This window comes from Balaenoptera borealis, assembly GCF_965194805.1.
Source record: "Balaenoptera borealis genome assembly, chromosome: 12".
In the NCBI taxonomy this organism is placed as follows: Eukaryota; Metazoa; Chordata; class Mammalia; order Artiodactyla; family Balaenopteridae; genus Balaenoptera; species Balaenoptera borealis.
Genome location: NC_138869.1, coordinates 62,663,713 through 62,681,064, shown reverse-complemented (window position 1 = coordinate 62,681,064; position 17,352 = coordinate 62,663,713). Strand labels below are relative to the sequence as shown.

Below are 17,352 nucleotides of genomic sequence, written 5' to 3'. Positions count from 1 at the left end.
AGAGAAAAAGTTATTTTTTCCCTCATAACAATCCCTGAGGTAGGCAGTGATTTAGAGTAAGTGTGTTCCAATGTGATCATTTAGACACAAGTTCCTCCCGTGCTGCAGTGCAGGACTTCCTAGCATTATCTGTATTTGCATGGTAGATACTAAATCATCACTTTGAGTGCATTTTACCATCTGAGGAGGTGACTGTGAACAAGTCCAAGATGAGGAGCTTGTTCTTCATTTGGAAATGAACTCAAGGTTGATACCTTCACTTCTGTGCACATCCCGTGTTTCCTGACACAGCCACAAGGGCACAGCTAGCTGCAAGAGTGGCTGAGGAGTATATTTCACTCACTGTGTGGCCATTTGTCCACGTAAATATTTTCTTCTGGGAGAAATGAGAAGTAATATTTGGATAAGCAAAGGTATGGACTCTGGAAGAGTCCATTAAGATTGTTATCCATTATTCTTCCATTATTTTGTATTATCCATTATTTTACAAATGTCTTGTATGTTTCATTTTCCCCTTTTAGAGTTTTGAAAGTTAAAATTCCCTCTTGGTGTGTATGTATCATTTATGGTAGACAATAACTCAGCTTCTTTGTCATGGTCTCTGTCACTACTGTTCTTTTTCCCTCTCAGCTTCATCAATTGAAATCAAAATTGAAATCCATTTAGAAACGTAGTAATGCTACTAGATAGTGCTTGTTGCTACTGATCTTCATACAACACACTTTGGGAAACATAATCAGGCTTACTCATGAGAAATTTACTGATTGTGAGGAAGACAGGGAACAGCTGCTCTCAGTGCCCTCATTTTCTCTTCATCCTGATACATGGGAATGCTGCTTGTTAATCACATTCTCATGATGGCCAATTCTTGATCATCCCGGAAATCAGTGAAAAAACTTTCAGGACTTTGCTATACATATGTGAGGGTTCTCAACTGAGTTGCATCATTTCTATTAAGATAAACATCCAGCCACCAGCCAATGACTTTAGACTTCTACAATCTCAAGTCTTAGAAAGATGGGGAGAAAAACTTACTACCACATTTTTCTTAGAGAATTTGTATATAATTATCCTAGGCAATGAAATCTAAGTTATCTTTTTTTATCGCAGCTACATTACACTGAAATTGAATTAGTGCATTATCAATTGCCTCCCAGAAAGATAAAAATAACCAAACTTCTGTCCATCTCTCTTTTCATCTCTAATATACAGACTTTTATTTTATTTTTTGCTTCTCCTTCCTTACTATCAATGAAATCTCAAGTATTTAATATAATGAGACCTATGGGATTGTCTTGAAGGATAATAACAACCAAATAATTTTAGGCCTTTCTTTCTTCCTTCCAACCTAACGCTTTGTCATCTATCACCCACCCTCAGCCCTTATGAAATTTGGTATTTGATATTAAGCCATTTTCTTGCCACACTTTTATATACTTAGACGAATTAGTATATCTTGATATAATTTATAAATTTATATATACAAATTATATATGTAAATATATATGTATAAATACATAGCTTATAAATTAAGGTTCAGGCAGAGAACTTTATTTTTCTATGTTAATTAGCTTAATTTTGGTAATCATCTCACAACATATATATGTATATATAATCAAAACATCATGATGTAAAACTTACATTTAGAAAACTATTTAGTTGTCAATTATACCTCAATAAACCTAGAAAAAAATAAAAGTAAAGTAAAAGAAGAATGTATGTGAAATTTAACTAAACATCTTTTCATCTTATTTTCAGATAGTCCAGTGAACTCAATAATATGATCAGTTTCTGATTTGAACCATCCTTTTCTTTTTTTGCAGTTTTGTCAGGTTTTGATTCATTGTTTTAATTACTTTGTAAAAGAATTTGAACATTTTCTTTTTATTCCATTGGAGGCATCTCCTTTTTTTAACATCTTTATTGGAGTATAATTGCTTTACAATGTTGTGTTAGTTTCTGCTGTACAACAAAGTGAATCAGCTAAATGTATACATATATCCCCATATCCCCTCCCTCTTGCATCTCCCTCTCACCCTCCTTATCCCACCCCTCGAGGTGGTCACAAAGCACCAAGTTGATCTCTTCATGTGATGCAGCTGCTTCCCACTAGCTATCTATTTTACATTTGGTAGTGTATATATATCAGTGCTACTCTCTCACTTCGTCCCAGCTTACCCTTTCCCTTCCGCATGTCCTCAAGTCCATTCTCTGCGTCTGAGTCTTTATTCCTGTCCTGCCCCTAGGTTCATCAAAACATTTTTTGTTTGTTTGTTTTAGATTCCATATATATGTATTAGCATATGGTATATGTTTTTCTCTTTCTGACTTACTTCACTCAGTATGACAGACTCTAGGTCCATCCACCTCACTACAAATAACTCAATTTCATTTCTTTTTATGGCTGAGTAATATTCCATTGTATAGATGAGGCAGAGAACTTTAAATGAATGAGCTTATTTGAGTGAAAAATACAGTGTATCACAAATATTTGTAGATCCCTAAATAAAGTTAAAATATGCATTAATTATCCAAATTCTAAGCTAAATTAATTTCCACTTTTTGTATAGTGTTAAAAATTATGACTTGGTAACATTAGGCTAAGCATCTAGCAAGATATTAAGTGAGAAGAAATAGCTTATGTATTTGAGAAGCCTAGGGACATACTGTGGAAGAGTTGGAAGGCAGTATAAATATAATTTCAGTGTTTGGAAGTGAAGATAAAATTGTATATTTCTTAAGGTAATTGCATTAAAACCCACACCAAATTGACCAGATTGTCATCTTGTGTAGCACTTTTCTTGGAAATAGGCCTTTTATAACTCTTCTCTTGAAGTATCATACTTGTGCTTTAGAGGAAATTTGATTTATGTAATGGAGGATAAAGATAAGGTACTGAGGTGGGGTGAGAAAATCATAGCACTCTTTGTCAATAACCTGTATTTTTCTTACTGAATATTCTTCTTTGAATTCTATTATTTGATGAATATTATTCTACTATTATTTATGTTCAAATATGTGATTTATGCCTAGAGATTCTTGGGGTATTACCTTAGCACACATTTTGCATTCAAATTCCATATGAGTTTTTGGGTTGATTCCTCCTGAATACAGTAACATTGATCTCTGTCTAAATCTATTGCAGTGTGCCTGAGTACTATGACTATGGTCATGGAGTAAGTGAGGATGCCTATGACAGCTACGGTAAGACCTTTACTTTACTAAAACTTTGAAATCAAAACATCCATCAGTCACTGACAACTCAGAAATTACTTCTATCTTTCTCCCTCCCAGTTTTTACAGAAGTCCAGACTACATTGATTTATGTAATTCCAGGGTGAGATTTGATGTAGAGAGCCAGTGCCAGAAAATTGGACAGATCCATTTTGATCAAAATTTCAAAAGTAATTATCACAATCATAGAAAACTTTCAACAGCAACAGTGAACATTAAGAATAGTGTCTTTCTTACATGTTTCACTGTGTCCATTGTCTGACTCATTGATATGACAGCAATGCTGTCTTTCTGCTATCACAATGATCATTAGAATAATATACAGTTAAAAGATTTTAAAACTTTGAAGGGCAGAAACTGTAACTTTTAAGTTATTTTTATAGCATGTGTAGTTCCTGAAAGTGCCAAATAATGATTGACTCATAAGAATTAATAGTCAATAAAAATATCAGTCTATAAAATTAATTTCAAAATTACATTGTTTAATTTAAAAACCACTTAAAGTTAACGATTCAGTAAGATTTGTTGAGTGCCTATGATATATCAATATAGTACATCACTTAGAAGTGTAGTTTCTGGTTCCTGAAAATATATGTTCAGCATCACCAGTTGACTGCCTTGAAAAATAACACTCATTTAAATGTTCCCAGTCCTGGATTTTTATTAAAATAATACCAAGGCCACTCTGTTCCTCTTTATGAGGAGCAGTAAAGGAGATGATGAACATTGCCTGTGTTCAGGGCTCCACATGATGAAGGTGCAGTGCTCCATCAGGACAGGGAAGGGAAGGTCCAGACATCAGAGAAAAAGAAGTGCACCCTCCTTGGAACCAGAGGTACCAAATCAAGTCACTTTTCTGGTGACTCTCATGAGGCCAACTCAGAAGTAGGAGCATAAAAATAAGCCACCATCACAATCGCTGCTATCCATAAGCTGAGTACCTACATATATTTTCTTATTTTTTTCTTTATAATATATTGAAATTTGAAGTATTTTATCTCCATTTTATAGTAAAAATGCACATTTGTCTTTTGTGCACAAAGGTATTGTCAGTCTCCAGGAATATGATGGTGTACACGATAGATATTGTCCCTCCCTGCTTCCTGCTGTCTACTGTTGAGAAACGTATTCCTACATATAAAAATTGTGCCAGACTATAAACCATGTGATTCAGTAGAAGGTCAGAGAACATTACTCACATAACAGATATTTATTTAATGGCTAACACATGTAAGTAATTGTTCTCAATCCTGGAGATACTGCAGTGAACAATCACTTAAAGCTTACATTCTAATGAGAAGATATATTATTATTTATAAATCACTTTTTTAAATGGAATTTTTATTTGCAAAATACAGTCATTGTTTTTTACACATGGCACATAAATTTGAGGAAAAATCCCCTATGAGCTTTACTTTACAGAATTACATGCACTGAAATCAATGGCAGGGATGAGTTTGATGATATCTGACTGCATAGTTGGTAATAGGGTATGAGATTTCTTTTTTTATTTTTTTAACTAAACTCCAGAGTTTATTTAGATTTTACTACTTTTCCCATCAATATTTTCTTTCTGTCCCACGGTTCAATCCAGAGTACCACATTGCATTTAGTTGTCATATTTCTTTATTCTTTCTTGTTTTTTTAAAAAATTTTTATTGGAGTATAGTTGATTTACAATGTTTTATTAGTTTCAGGTGTACAGCAAAGTGAATCAGTTATACATATACATATATCCACTTTTTTTTTTTTAGATTCTTTTCCCATGTAAGCCATCTATTTCTCAATTATTTACATTTAAAATGTTAATGCCATGTAATTAAGGCAATAGGGAAAACTGTGTGAATACAAACTATTACTTCTCAGACCTTCTAATGGAGATGCAGGAGTCATCGTAAGGAGAGCTGGGCTCACTTCTGTCACCTATTGTGTGCTTTCCTGGGTGTTTAGCTCTTCTGCTGCTGCCAAGTCTAGAGACAAACAAGCTCTATCACTTTATAAGCTACACTTGCTCATAAGCACTAGCTTTCATTCTGGGTTAAATTAAAATTTACCAACAAGCAATTCTCTGCACACAGAAAGCAGTTGATAAATCTTTTCAATAAAGTAACGAATAAAATGTGGATAGTGGTTTGACTGTCTGGACAGAGTAAGAATTATATTAGGCAGGAATTTTTAAGTAATAACTTTTATTACCTAAAATTTCAGCCAAATTGGCCATATTCTTAATGTTGAAAGATTAGACACATTTATGCCTACAAGTAGACTTCGCTTTAGGGTCTTGACTTTTTCTTTGGCCACCAGGACCTGTGGCCATTTTCTGGCATCATTGAGCAAGCATTAATTCAAGAATACACTTCACATTCAAGATGATTTCATTTTGTAAGTGTTGATATATCAGCCCTCTATGCATTCTGATTTGGAAAGCGCTTCTTGATTTTCATGTCAGAAGGGTAATTATTCAAGAAAGAATTTATTTATTTATTTTGTTGGGGTCAGGAGGTGACATTCCAGGGACAGAGGCAAATAAATCTAAACAACACGTTGCAACATTTTTTCGTGGTGCAGCTCATAGAAAACAGTGGAGTTCAGCAAGGAGGCTGCTCACAAGTCAGGGCCCCTTCCACCAGCAGCCCAGGGCCCCTTCCATTGCCCCATAATCCTCTCTGCTCACTGTGACTCATCTCTGCTACACTGGGCCACAGAATGCAGTCAGGAACTCTGAACAAAAGTGACTGTTTTAAATGATGCACATGTGAAAGTAATTATATATTTTTAGAATTTTTTTTTATTTTTTTTTGCCACAGGTGTTAAGAAATATAAGTGGATACATAGGTATGATTAATCTAAAAATAAGTTATTTTTTTCTTACTCTAAAAATAATACACATACACTATAGAAAATTTAGGTTAAAAAAGGAAATTTAAATTACACTCCTATATTTACTCATTCTTTACTGTTATATATTTTACCAATTTTTAAATCTATCATGATACACATCTTATTTAAAAAGAAAACACAATATAGACTGCTTTATAAAAATTCCTATAAGATTTTTCCACCATAAAATAAAAGTTTCTTTTTTCAGTTCTTAATCCTTAGGATAATACCTTGACAAAATGCAGAATTTAATATATTTTCATATGTGCCATTATAATTAACCATAAATATGTATATTTGAAAAGGGACACTCCTTTTATATGACCAGAAAATAAAGAAACTGCTTGCATGTCAATCCATATAGTCATGAGGTTTAAATTTGGGGAGGGTCCATGTTCCCATATTCTATACAGAAAATAGAAAAAGGACTAAGTCAAATGATGAGAAATAGTAAGAGCTCAGCATCATAAAGCCTAATTAAATTAATATGCATTATATGCCCTCAGATTTTAGTACTAGGTGATTATGTAAAGGGAACTTTAAGTTCAGGATTCTTGCTCCATAGGTTGCTCAGCCTGTCACGTCCAAATGGGCAGATGATAACATTTAAATATGCATGTGGAGCAGTGATTTGAGGACCCACTCATGTCAATTACAGATTGATGTTTTTCACTAATTTTCCATACCTCACATGTTAACAAGTATCCATTTGTAGCTTATCTTTAATGAACTGTGCACAATCTTTTAAATTAATAACATTTACTCCAAAATGTAAATCTTGCATCTCTGCTTATTCACTTATATTTTGAATTACTAATTCCTCTCTGTTACATTTTGGTTGTGTCATGGATACAGATCTGTATTTTTATAAAACAAACAGCCCCAATTCTCAGTTTCTTGGCAACACCCAGACTTAGACAGTATGTGAGGAGGCTCACAATCAGCTGCCCCAGAACCTCCTCTGCTGCTCAGGCTTGAGGAAAGAGCTGTGGGAGAGGAACAGGGAATGCTCTCCAGAAGAACGGTATCCTGCATTCAAAAGACTCATGGATGGAATCTCTCATTCAGGATTCCTTCAAAAATAGTTTGAAATAAACCAGTAGAAGTAAAAATCCAGTCATTCAGTGTGACACTTCAATCTGAATCTTTATACATCATGTTTCATGTGTCACCAGATTGAAACTGTATTTGTCTCTTTTGGGCCCATAATTCATGGTAAAGTAACAAATACGCTGACTTCTGTGAATATCATGTATCCCTTTGGGCTTCATTGCAATTAAATTATTCAAATTATTTTTGTACAATTTAATATTGAATATTAAACCATTTTCTTACAATGATGTAAATATAAAATTTTAAATATTAAGTATTTTAAATAAATATTAGTATGAAAATATGATACAATTATATTTACTTCATATATACAATATAATATAAAATAATTTACTTATATTATTTAATGTATTATGAATATTAAACATTTCATTGATGTTAAATTATTATTAAATTAATATTTAAGAATTAAATTTCTGATAACTTAAACTTCATTTTGGAACATGAATATTTGACTTACAGAAATCCCAAATCAGTTTTTGCAGTTTTAAAATATTTCCTACCTTATCAGAGTCATTATAATTGTTTTGGATAAGTCTGAATAGCTCATAATTCAATAAGGGTGCACAGATCAGCATGTCTTATCAATACTTCAAATAAGAAACACCCTCTAATCTGAGATTGATAGCTAAGAATGGACAGTAATATTCTCTTCTCAGAGAAGAGAGCTGTTTATTAAAATGTATTTAATGTATGAACTGAAGAGCTAATTATAGGTCTATTCTGTAGTGACATTTTAGATGACAGGTGTGTGGAATCAAGGAGGGTAATATTAATACACTGTCTTGAAATGAATGAAAGCAAAAAGAATTTTTGTACCCTATTCTAGGGCATTTGAGTGCCTCACTTCAAGTTGATTGCAGAACACAAATGCATTCATTTTGTGATGAGGAACTGGAATGATTATTATCCCCATGTGAAAATAAGCCCTGCTTTGATTAAGCTGTGAAAACAGCAAAGGAAAATGAAGCTACCTGGCAATCATGCCACCATGTTATTCAAGAGCAAACACAGTTCATTTGCAATAGTAAATAGAAATAGAAATTTGAGGAAATTGATTTTACAAATGGAGATGAGTTTTCTTAATATGGGCAAGAATTTATCAGTCATTTTTAATAGTAGTGTATACAAAGTATTTATCATAGGATTAATATCGAAGTTGTTATTGAGAAATATTGAGAAAAATATCACTGTGATTGATTCAATTTAACTTTTAATATAGATTTTTAAACTTTATTTTTTAATTTTTTTAATGTAATCTTATTTATTTATTTATCTATTTTTGGCTGTGTTGGGTCTTCATTTCTGTGAGAGGGCTTTCTCTAGTTGCAGCGAGCGGGGGCCACTCTTCATCGCGGTGCGTGGGCCTCTCACTATCGCGGCCTCTCTTGTTGCGGAGCACAAGCTCCAGACGCACAGGCTCAGTAGTTGTGGCTCACGGGCCTAGTTGCTCCGCGGCATGTGAGATCTTCCCAGACCAGGGTGAGAACCCGTGTCCCTGCATTAGCAGGCAGATTCTCAACCACTGCGCCACCAGGGAAGCCCTAAACTTTATTTTTAATGAAAGAAGAACTAAAGAAATTGTGCTTCTGAAGTATTTTAATATCCAGTTGTAAACTTACCTTAAGGAGAAGCTAATTTTCTGCTCTTTACTATTTCAGAGGTTGCAATGAAATGGATATCTAATCTTGCTAGTTTTGATAATAAATTCAGATTATCTTGCTTCAGCAAGAAACAGCCAAAATGAGCAAGGCACCACCACTTCACTGCTTGCATTGCTCATTTGAAGTTAGATGTACTTAACAGTGGTTTCAATTTTATTTTGAATCATGCACTTCTGAGTTCAACAATTTTAGGTAATACTGGAATCGGCATTTCAGTATTTTAGATCAGAGATTCTTAACCTTAATTATACATTTTCAAATCACCTGGTGAATTTCGAAGAAATACCAGTGTCCAGTTACCATCCCAATTCAGCTCTATCATAATCTTTGAAGATGAGAGCTAGGCACCAGTTAAAAGTTCCTGGGTGGTCTTCCTGGATGCTCTGGTTGAGAATAAGTTTTAGATGGATACATGGGAGCATGCTGATAAGCGGCCTACAGTCTTAATATGAAAGGTCAAAACTGTGCCAGCCATCTGCATTCTTGAAGGCAACACACAAGTTATGTACAGTGTACTTTTAGAACAGTGGAGATTTTATAAATAAACATTGTGTTATAGAACCAGGCATTTTAAATTCATTAAAAAAAACAACTATAAGTTTAAATAATGGAAAATAAAATATAGCCCTTTTTTGAACAAACTTAGTGCCTTTTTGAACAAGTGTGTTTAAACAGTTAAATCTCAAATTTGATTTTGTCTAAAATTCACCCAATCGAAAGTCCACAAAAAATTATAATCCACATGCATTTAACAACTCTCTTGAGCCAATAACTCAAGTCATAGGAAAGTTCTTTCATTACTTAACTTTCTGCTGAGTTAATAATACAATCATTTTAACTGAATGGGAGGCAAAAGTTGAGTGATTTATTGTCAGAATCTTGGAATGAACTGATCATGTACAAAAAATATATTCAATATGATATAGATTTGTATTTTGAATGTACAAAAATATTTTTTTTAAGAAACACAAAGTATAGAGTACAAAATTAAAAGCTGGGAGAACATTTTCTTGCCAACGTGGAAATACACCAACTAGGAAGATATATATACAGGAGCTATGCCACCTTAGTGTACCTTCATAGAATTTCCAGAGTTTAGGGAGATTTTATGTTTATTAAAAGAGGGCATGGATTAAAAAAAATAAAGACTAAGATACATTGTTCTGAAATAAATGTGCTACACTTCATTTATCAAATATGTTATAATTTATTGAATGACTCAATGGGAACTGATATATATGAATTGCTGAAAAACTATGCCAGTTGAAAATGTAATTATAATTATTGATGACTAATAACTGATGTCTTTTTGTATTGAACAAATTACTTATACTGGTACCTTATCAAACATTTAGCTCAGTTGTAAGACGTGCCAAGAAGAAGAAAAAAAAAATTAGGTCAATCTCTCTGGTGTCTGGTCATTGTCAAGGAAGATTTCAGGGGCAGCCCCCTCAGTCTCAGGGGACTGACAGACACCCAGGAGGCTTTCAGCGTTTGGAAGTTCCAGCAGGGATAGGTCCAGTCATGGGCAGAGAGCTAAGATTCAGGTTGTTGAGAAGACCAGGAAGAGCAAACAAAGAGACTAGAGTGGGTGCCCAGAGTCAGGCCAAACTTCGCCAGTTAAGGGCACAGTTCTCCACAAAAGTGTCCTTACTTTACACACAGACACAAGTTTGGGTTACCCCAGGTCACCCTTACTTCTGACGAGCTGGCTACAAATTTGGAGGTTCCCACTACCTACTTAGGTTTGATAATTTGCCAGAATAACTCATAGAACTAAGGAAAGTGATATACTTACAGTTAACTTTATTATAACAATAAGATAGAGAGCAAAACCAGCAAAGGGAGAGACACGTAGGGCAAGGTCTGGAAGGATCCCAAATGTGAAGCTTTCAAAACCTTCAGGGCAGTGTTATCCTCCAGGCAACATTGATGTGTAGCAATCAAAAGTATTGCCAACCAGGGAAGTTTATGTAAATCTCAGTGCCCAGAGTTTTTTTTATCATTGTTTTATTATGTAGGCATGAATGATTAGATCATCTTATCTCCAGCCTTCTATCCTCCCCAGGGTGGGCTGGTATCACATGGTAAAAGCCCAAACCCTCTAATCTCATAGTTGGTCTTTCTAGCATGACCACCCCCCATCCTGAGTCATCTTGTTAGCATAAACTATCAGGTCAGGTGTGGTCAGAGGGGTCCACCATTCATAACCAAGACACTCCAATTACTCTAGGAAATTCCAGAGTTTAAAGGTTACCTTGTGGTAACCAGGGACAAAGGTGGCCAAAATTGTTTTCACACAGGTGTTGAGATGAGGGTACCAATCTGAGAAAGCAGGCAGAGGCTTGTGGGGCAAAATCAGAGGGAGCCAGAGCTGGTCAAGCAGCCAAGGTAGCATTCTGCTGAGTTTAAAGTCTGATTTGTATTTTTAACTCCCAAAACTTGTAGTTGGTCTGAGAATACAATCTGGGCTCATTTCTATTATCAAGTATAGAAATGACAGATGTTGTGAGTGGGGGTGGGGGGTGGCGTGTGTAAGGAAATCCAGAAACTACAGGTTCAGTCTCTGTCTACAAAGGTATGCCACCAAGCCCACTGTCTTCACTGAATTAAAGACGTTATTGGACTTCTTTGAGAAGAGGATCATAAAATATTATTTTATATCATCATTCTTATTCTTCCTTGCATTATTTCTCATAAAGCCCTTACATGCATTTCAAAAGAAAAGGTCTATGACCGAATTCTGCAGGTTTTGATCGATTCAGAATTTTATTCAACAATAATTGAAGTATTGTTTTTGGCGCACGTCAGAGAAGCTTCTACATTGTGTCCAATTATCATTTGCCATTTTTTTTTTGGAAATCTTTCTAACTGGGTTATTTATTTCCTTTTTATTTAGATGGGATCTTTACTCCAAAGAGAGAAGAAAGTTACATACTTAATTTAAAATATTAAGAGCTTACCTTTATTTGTCTACAGCAGCAAGATATTGTACAGCAGAGTCAAGAATAAAATATAAGTTTAAATTTCAAACTACATATGCAATTTGTAAGGGATGATAATCAAAGGGTGATAATTAGAAATTCAATAGTACACATAGAATCAAGCTATTATTAAATATGATAACATGTAAAATGTGCAGGGTAGGGGTTAAACAGACTAGACAGTTTAAAAATAAATAGCACCAGCTGATTAGCTCAAGATGGTGGGGTAGAAGGATGTGAGCTTACCCTCTTCTGACAAAAACACCAAAATCACAACTAACTGATGAACAACCATTGACAAAAAAAAAATGCTGGAACCTACCAAAAAAAGACACCTTACATCCAAAGATAAATAAGAAGCCACAACAAGATGATAGGAGGGGCACAATCACGATAAGATCAAATCCCATACCCACTGCTTGGGCAACCCACAAACTAGAAAACAAATATACCACAGAAGTTATCCCACAGGAGTGAAAGTTCTGAGCCCCACATCAGTCTTCCCAGCCTGGGGGTCCAGCAACAGGAGGAGGAGTCCCCAGAGAATCTGGCTTTGAAAGCCAGTGGGGTTTGATTTCAGGACTTTCACAGGACTGGGGGAAACAGAAACTCCATTCTTGGAGGGCACACACAAAGTCTTGTGTGCACCAGGACCCAGGGGAAGAAAGCAGTGACCCCATAAGACACTGGGCCAGACCTACCAGCTAGTGTTGGAAGGTCTCCTGCAGAAGTGGGGGTGGTGGCTGTGGCTCACTGCAGGGACAAAGACACTGGCAGCAACAGATCTGGGAAGTACTCATTGGTGTGAGCCCTCCTGGAGATCACCATTAACCTCACCAAAGAGCCTGCATGCTCCAGTGCTGGATTGCCTCAGGCCAAACAACTATCAGGGAGGGAACACAGCCCCATCCATGAGCAGACAAGTGGATTAAAGTTTTACTGAGCAGGGCCCTGCCACCAGAGGGACAAGACCCAATTCTACCCACTCCCAGTCCCTCCTATCAGGAAGCTTGCACAAGCCTCTTAATAGCCTCATCCACCAAAGGGCAGACTATAGAAGCAAGAAGAAATATAATCCTGCAGCCAGCAGAATGGAAACCACAATCAGAGAAAGTTAGAAAAAATGAAATAGCAGAGGAATATGTTCCAGATGAAGGAACAAGATAAAACCCCAGAAAAACAACTAAGTGAAGAGGAGATAGGCAAACTTCCAGAAAAAGATTTCAGAATGATGATAGTGAAGATGATCCAGGATCTCAGAAAAAGAATGGAGGCAAGGATCTAGAAGATGCAAGAAATATTTAACAAAGACCAAGAAGAACTAAAGAACAGACAAACAGAGATGAACAATACAATAATTGAAATGAAAAATACACTAGAAAGAATCAATAGGAGGATAACTTAGGCAGAAGAACGGATAAGTGAATAGGAAGACAGAATGGTGGAAATCACTACCATGGAAGAGAATAAAGGAGAAGGAATGAAAAGAAATGAAGAAAGTCTAAGAGACCTCTGGGACAACAATAAACACACCAATATTCACATTATAGGGGTCCCAGAAGGAAAAGAGAGAGACAAAGGTCCTGAGAAAATACTTGAAGAGATAATAGCTGAAAATGTACCTAACATGGGAAAGGAAACTGTCACTCAAGTCCAGGAAGCAGAGAGTCCCAGGAAGGGTAAACCCAAGAAGGAACAAGCCAAGACACATAGCAATCAAATTGACAAAAATTAAAGACATAGAAAAATATTAAAAGCAACAAGGGAAAAACAACAAATAACATATAAGGGAACTCCCATGAGGTTATTGGCTGATTTCTCCACAGAAACTCTGCAGACAAGAAGGGAGTGGGGTGATATATTTAAAGTGATGAAAGGGAAGAACCTACAACCAAGAATACTCTAGCCAGCAAGGCTCTAATTCAAATTTGATGGCAAAATCAAAAGCTCCACAGATAAGCAAAAGCTAAGAGAATTCAGCACCACCAGACCAGCATTGAAGCAAATGCTAAAGGAAATTCTCTAGGTGGGAAAGAGACCAGCAACTTTAAAAAACTTTGTACATATATAGACTGCTATGTCAAAACCTCATGGGAACAGCAAACCCCAAAACTACAATAGATACACACAGACAAATAAAAAGTAACCCAAACACAACAATAAAGATGGTCATCAAACCACAAGAGAGGAGAGGAAGGAAAGAAAAAAGACCTACAGAAACAAACCCAGAACAATTAAAATGGCAATAGGAACATACATATTGATAATTACCTTAAATATAAATGGATTAAATTCTTCAACCAAAAGACAAAGACTGGCTGAATGGATACAAAAATAAGACATGTGTATATGCTGTCTACAAGAGATCCAACTTCAGGCCTAGGGACACATACAGACTGAAAGTGAGGGGATGGAAAAATGTATACCATGCAAATAGAAATCTAAAGAAAGCTGGACTAGCAATACTCATATCAGACAAAATAGACTTTAAAATAAAGACTATTACAAGAGACAAAGAAGGACACTACATAATGATCAAGGATCAATGAAAGAAGAAGATATAACAATTGTAAATATCTATTCACCCAACATAAGAGCATCTCAATATATAATGCAAATACTAACAGCCATAAAAGGAGAAATTGACAATAACACAGTAATAGTGGGGGACTTTAACACCCAACTTACAACAATGGACAGATTATCCAGACAGAAAGTCAGTAAGGAAGCACAGACCTTAAATGACACATTAGACCAGATGGACTTAACTTATAGAGCATTCCATCCAAAAGCAGCAGAATACACATTCATCTCACATGCACATGGAACATTCTCCAGGATTGACCACATGCTTGGTCACAAAGCAAGCCTTGGTAAATTTAAGAAAATTGAAATCATATCAAGCAACTTTTCTGACCACAATGCTATAAGATTAGAAATAAACTACAAGAAAAAAATGTAAAAATCACAAGCACGTGGAGGTTAAACAATATGCTACTAAACAACAATGTATCACTGAAGAAATCAAAGAGGAAATCAAAAAGTACCTGGCGACAAATGAAAATGAAAGTACAACAATCCAAAGCCTTTGGGATGCAGCAAAAGCAGTTCTAAGAGGGAAGTTTATAGCAATAAAATCTTACCTCAGGAAAGAAGAAAAATCTCAAATAAACAACCTAAACTTACACCTAAAGCAACTAGAGAAAGAAGAACAAACAAAAACTAAAGTTAGTAGAAGGAAAGAAATCATAAAGGTCAGAGCAGAAATAAATGAGGTGAAGAAAACGGTAACAAAGATCAGTGAAACTAAAAGCTGGTTCTTTGAAAAGGTAAAGAAAATTGATAAACTTTTAGCTAGACTCATCAAGAAAAAAGGGAGAGGACTCAAATCAATAAAATTAGAAATGAAATAAGAGAAGTTACTACAGACACCACAGAAATACAAAGGATTATAAGAGAATACTATGAGCAACTGTATGCCAATAAAACAGACAACCTGGAAGAAATGGACAGATTCTTGGAAAGGTACAATCTCACAAGACTGAACCAGGAAGAAAGAGAATATATGAACAGACAATTCACAAGCACTGAAATTGAAACTGTGATTTAAAAACTCCCAACAAAAAAAGTTCAGGACCAGATGGCTTCACAGGGGAATTCTATCAAATTTTTAGAGAAGAGTTAACACCGATCCTTCTGAAACTGTTCCAAAAAATTGCAGAGGAAGGAAAACTCCCAAACTCATTCTATGAGCCACCTTTACCCTGATACCAAAGCCAGACAAATGTACCACAAAAAAAGAAAATTACGTGCCAATATCACTGATGAACATACACACAAAAATCCTCAACAAAATACTAACAGTCTGAATCCAACAATACATTAAAAGGGTCATACACCATGATAAAATGAGATTTATCTCAGTGATGCAAGAATTTTACAATAACCAGAAATCAGTGTGATACACCGTATCAACAAATCAAAGAATCAAAACCATATGATCATCTTAATAGATGCAGAAAAAGCTTTTGGCAAAATTCAACACTCATGTATGATAAAAACTCTCCAGAAAGTGGACATAGAGGGGACCTACCTCAATGTAATAAAGGTCACATATGACAAACCTACAGCTAACATCATACTCAACAGTGAAAAGCTGAAAGCATTTCCTCCAAGATCAGGAACAAGACAAGGATGTCCACTCTCACCACTTTTATTCAACATAGTTTTGGAAGTCCTAGCCCTGGCAATCAGAGAAGAAAAGGAAATAAAGGGAATCCAAATTGGAAAAGAAGTAAAACTGTCACTGTGTGCAGGTGACATGATCCGATACATAGAAAATCCTAAAGATGCTACCAGTAAACTACTAGAGCTCATCAATGAATTTGGTAATGTTGCAGGATACAAAATTAATATGCAAAAATCTGTTGCATTTCTGTACAAAAGCAATAAAAGATCAGAAAGAGAAATTCAAGAAACAATTCTATTGTTTGTTTCAATAGGAAACAAAAGAATCACATCAAAAAGAATAAAATACCTAGGAATAAACTTGCCTAAGGAGACAAAAGACCTGTACTCCAAAAACTATAAGACACTGATGAAAGAAATCGAAGATGGCACAAACAGATGGAAAGATACACCATGTTTTTGGATTGGAAGAACCAGTATTGTCAAAATGACTATTCGACCCAAGGCAGTCTACAGATTCAATGCAATCCATATCAAATTACCGATGACATTTTCTCACAGAACTAGAACAAAAAATCTTAAAATTTGTATGGAGACACAAAAGACCCCGAATAGCCAAAGCAATCTTGAGAAAGAAAAATGGAGCTGCATGAATCTGGTTCCCTGACTTCAGACTATACTACAAAGCTATAGTCATCAAAACAGTATGGTACTGGCACAAAAATGGAAAAGGAAAGAAAGCCCAGAAATAAACTCATGCCCTATGGTAAATTAATCTACAACAAAGGAAGCAAGACTATACAATGGAGGAAAGACAGTCTCTTCAATAAATGGTGCTGGGAGAACTGGACAGCTATATGTAAAAAATGAAATTAGAACATTCTTTAACACCATACACAAAAATAAACTCAAAATGGATTAAAGACCTAAATGTGAGACCGGATACTGTAAAACTCTTAGAGGAAAATATTGGAAAAACACTCTCTGACATAAATCGCAGCAATATCTTTTTTGATCTGTCTCCCAGAGTAACAGAAATAAAAACAAAAATAAACAAATGGGACCTAAGTAAACTCAAAAGCTTTTGCACAGCAAAGGAAACCATAAACAAAACAAAAAGACAACCCACAGAATGGGAGAAAATACTTGCAAATGATGTGACCGACAAGGGATTTGTCTCCAAAATTTACAAACAGCTCATGCAGCTTAATATCATAAAAACAAACAACTCAATCAAAAACTGGCAGAAGACCTAAATAGACATTTCTCCAAAGAAGACATACAGAGGG

The 17,352-nt window shown here is 35.2% G+C and overlaps 1 protein-coding gene across 1 annotated transcript in view; it reads left to right on the top strand.

Moving 5' to 3' along the window:
• Positions 1-17,352, top strand: part of KHDRBS2 (KH RNA binding domain containing, signal transduction associated 2) — a 699,319-nt gene that overhangs the window by 665,615 nt on the left and 16,352 nt on the right. Inside the window, exon 8 of the mRNA XM_082347222.1 lies at positions 3,146-3,204. Coding sequence (XP_082203348.1) covers positions 3,146-3,204 — 59 coding nt within the window. The remainder of the gene's footprint in view (positions 1-3,145; positions 3,205-17,352) is intronic.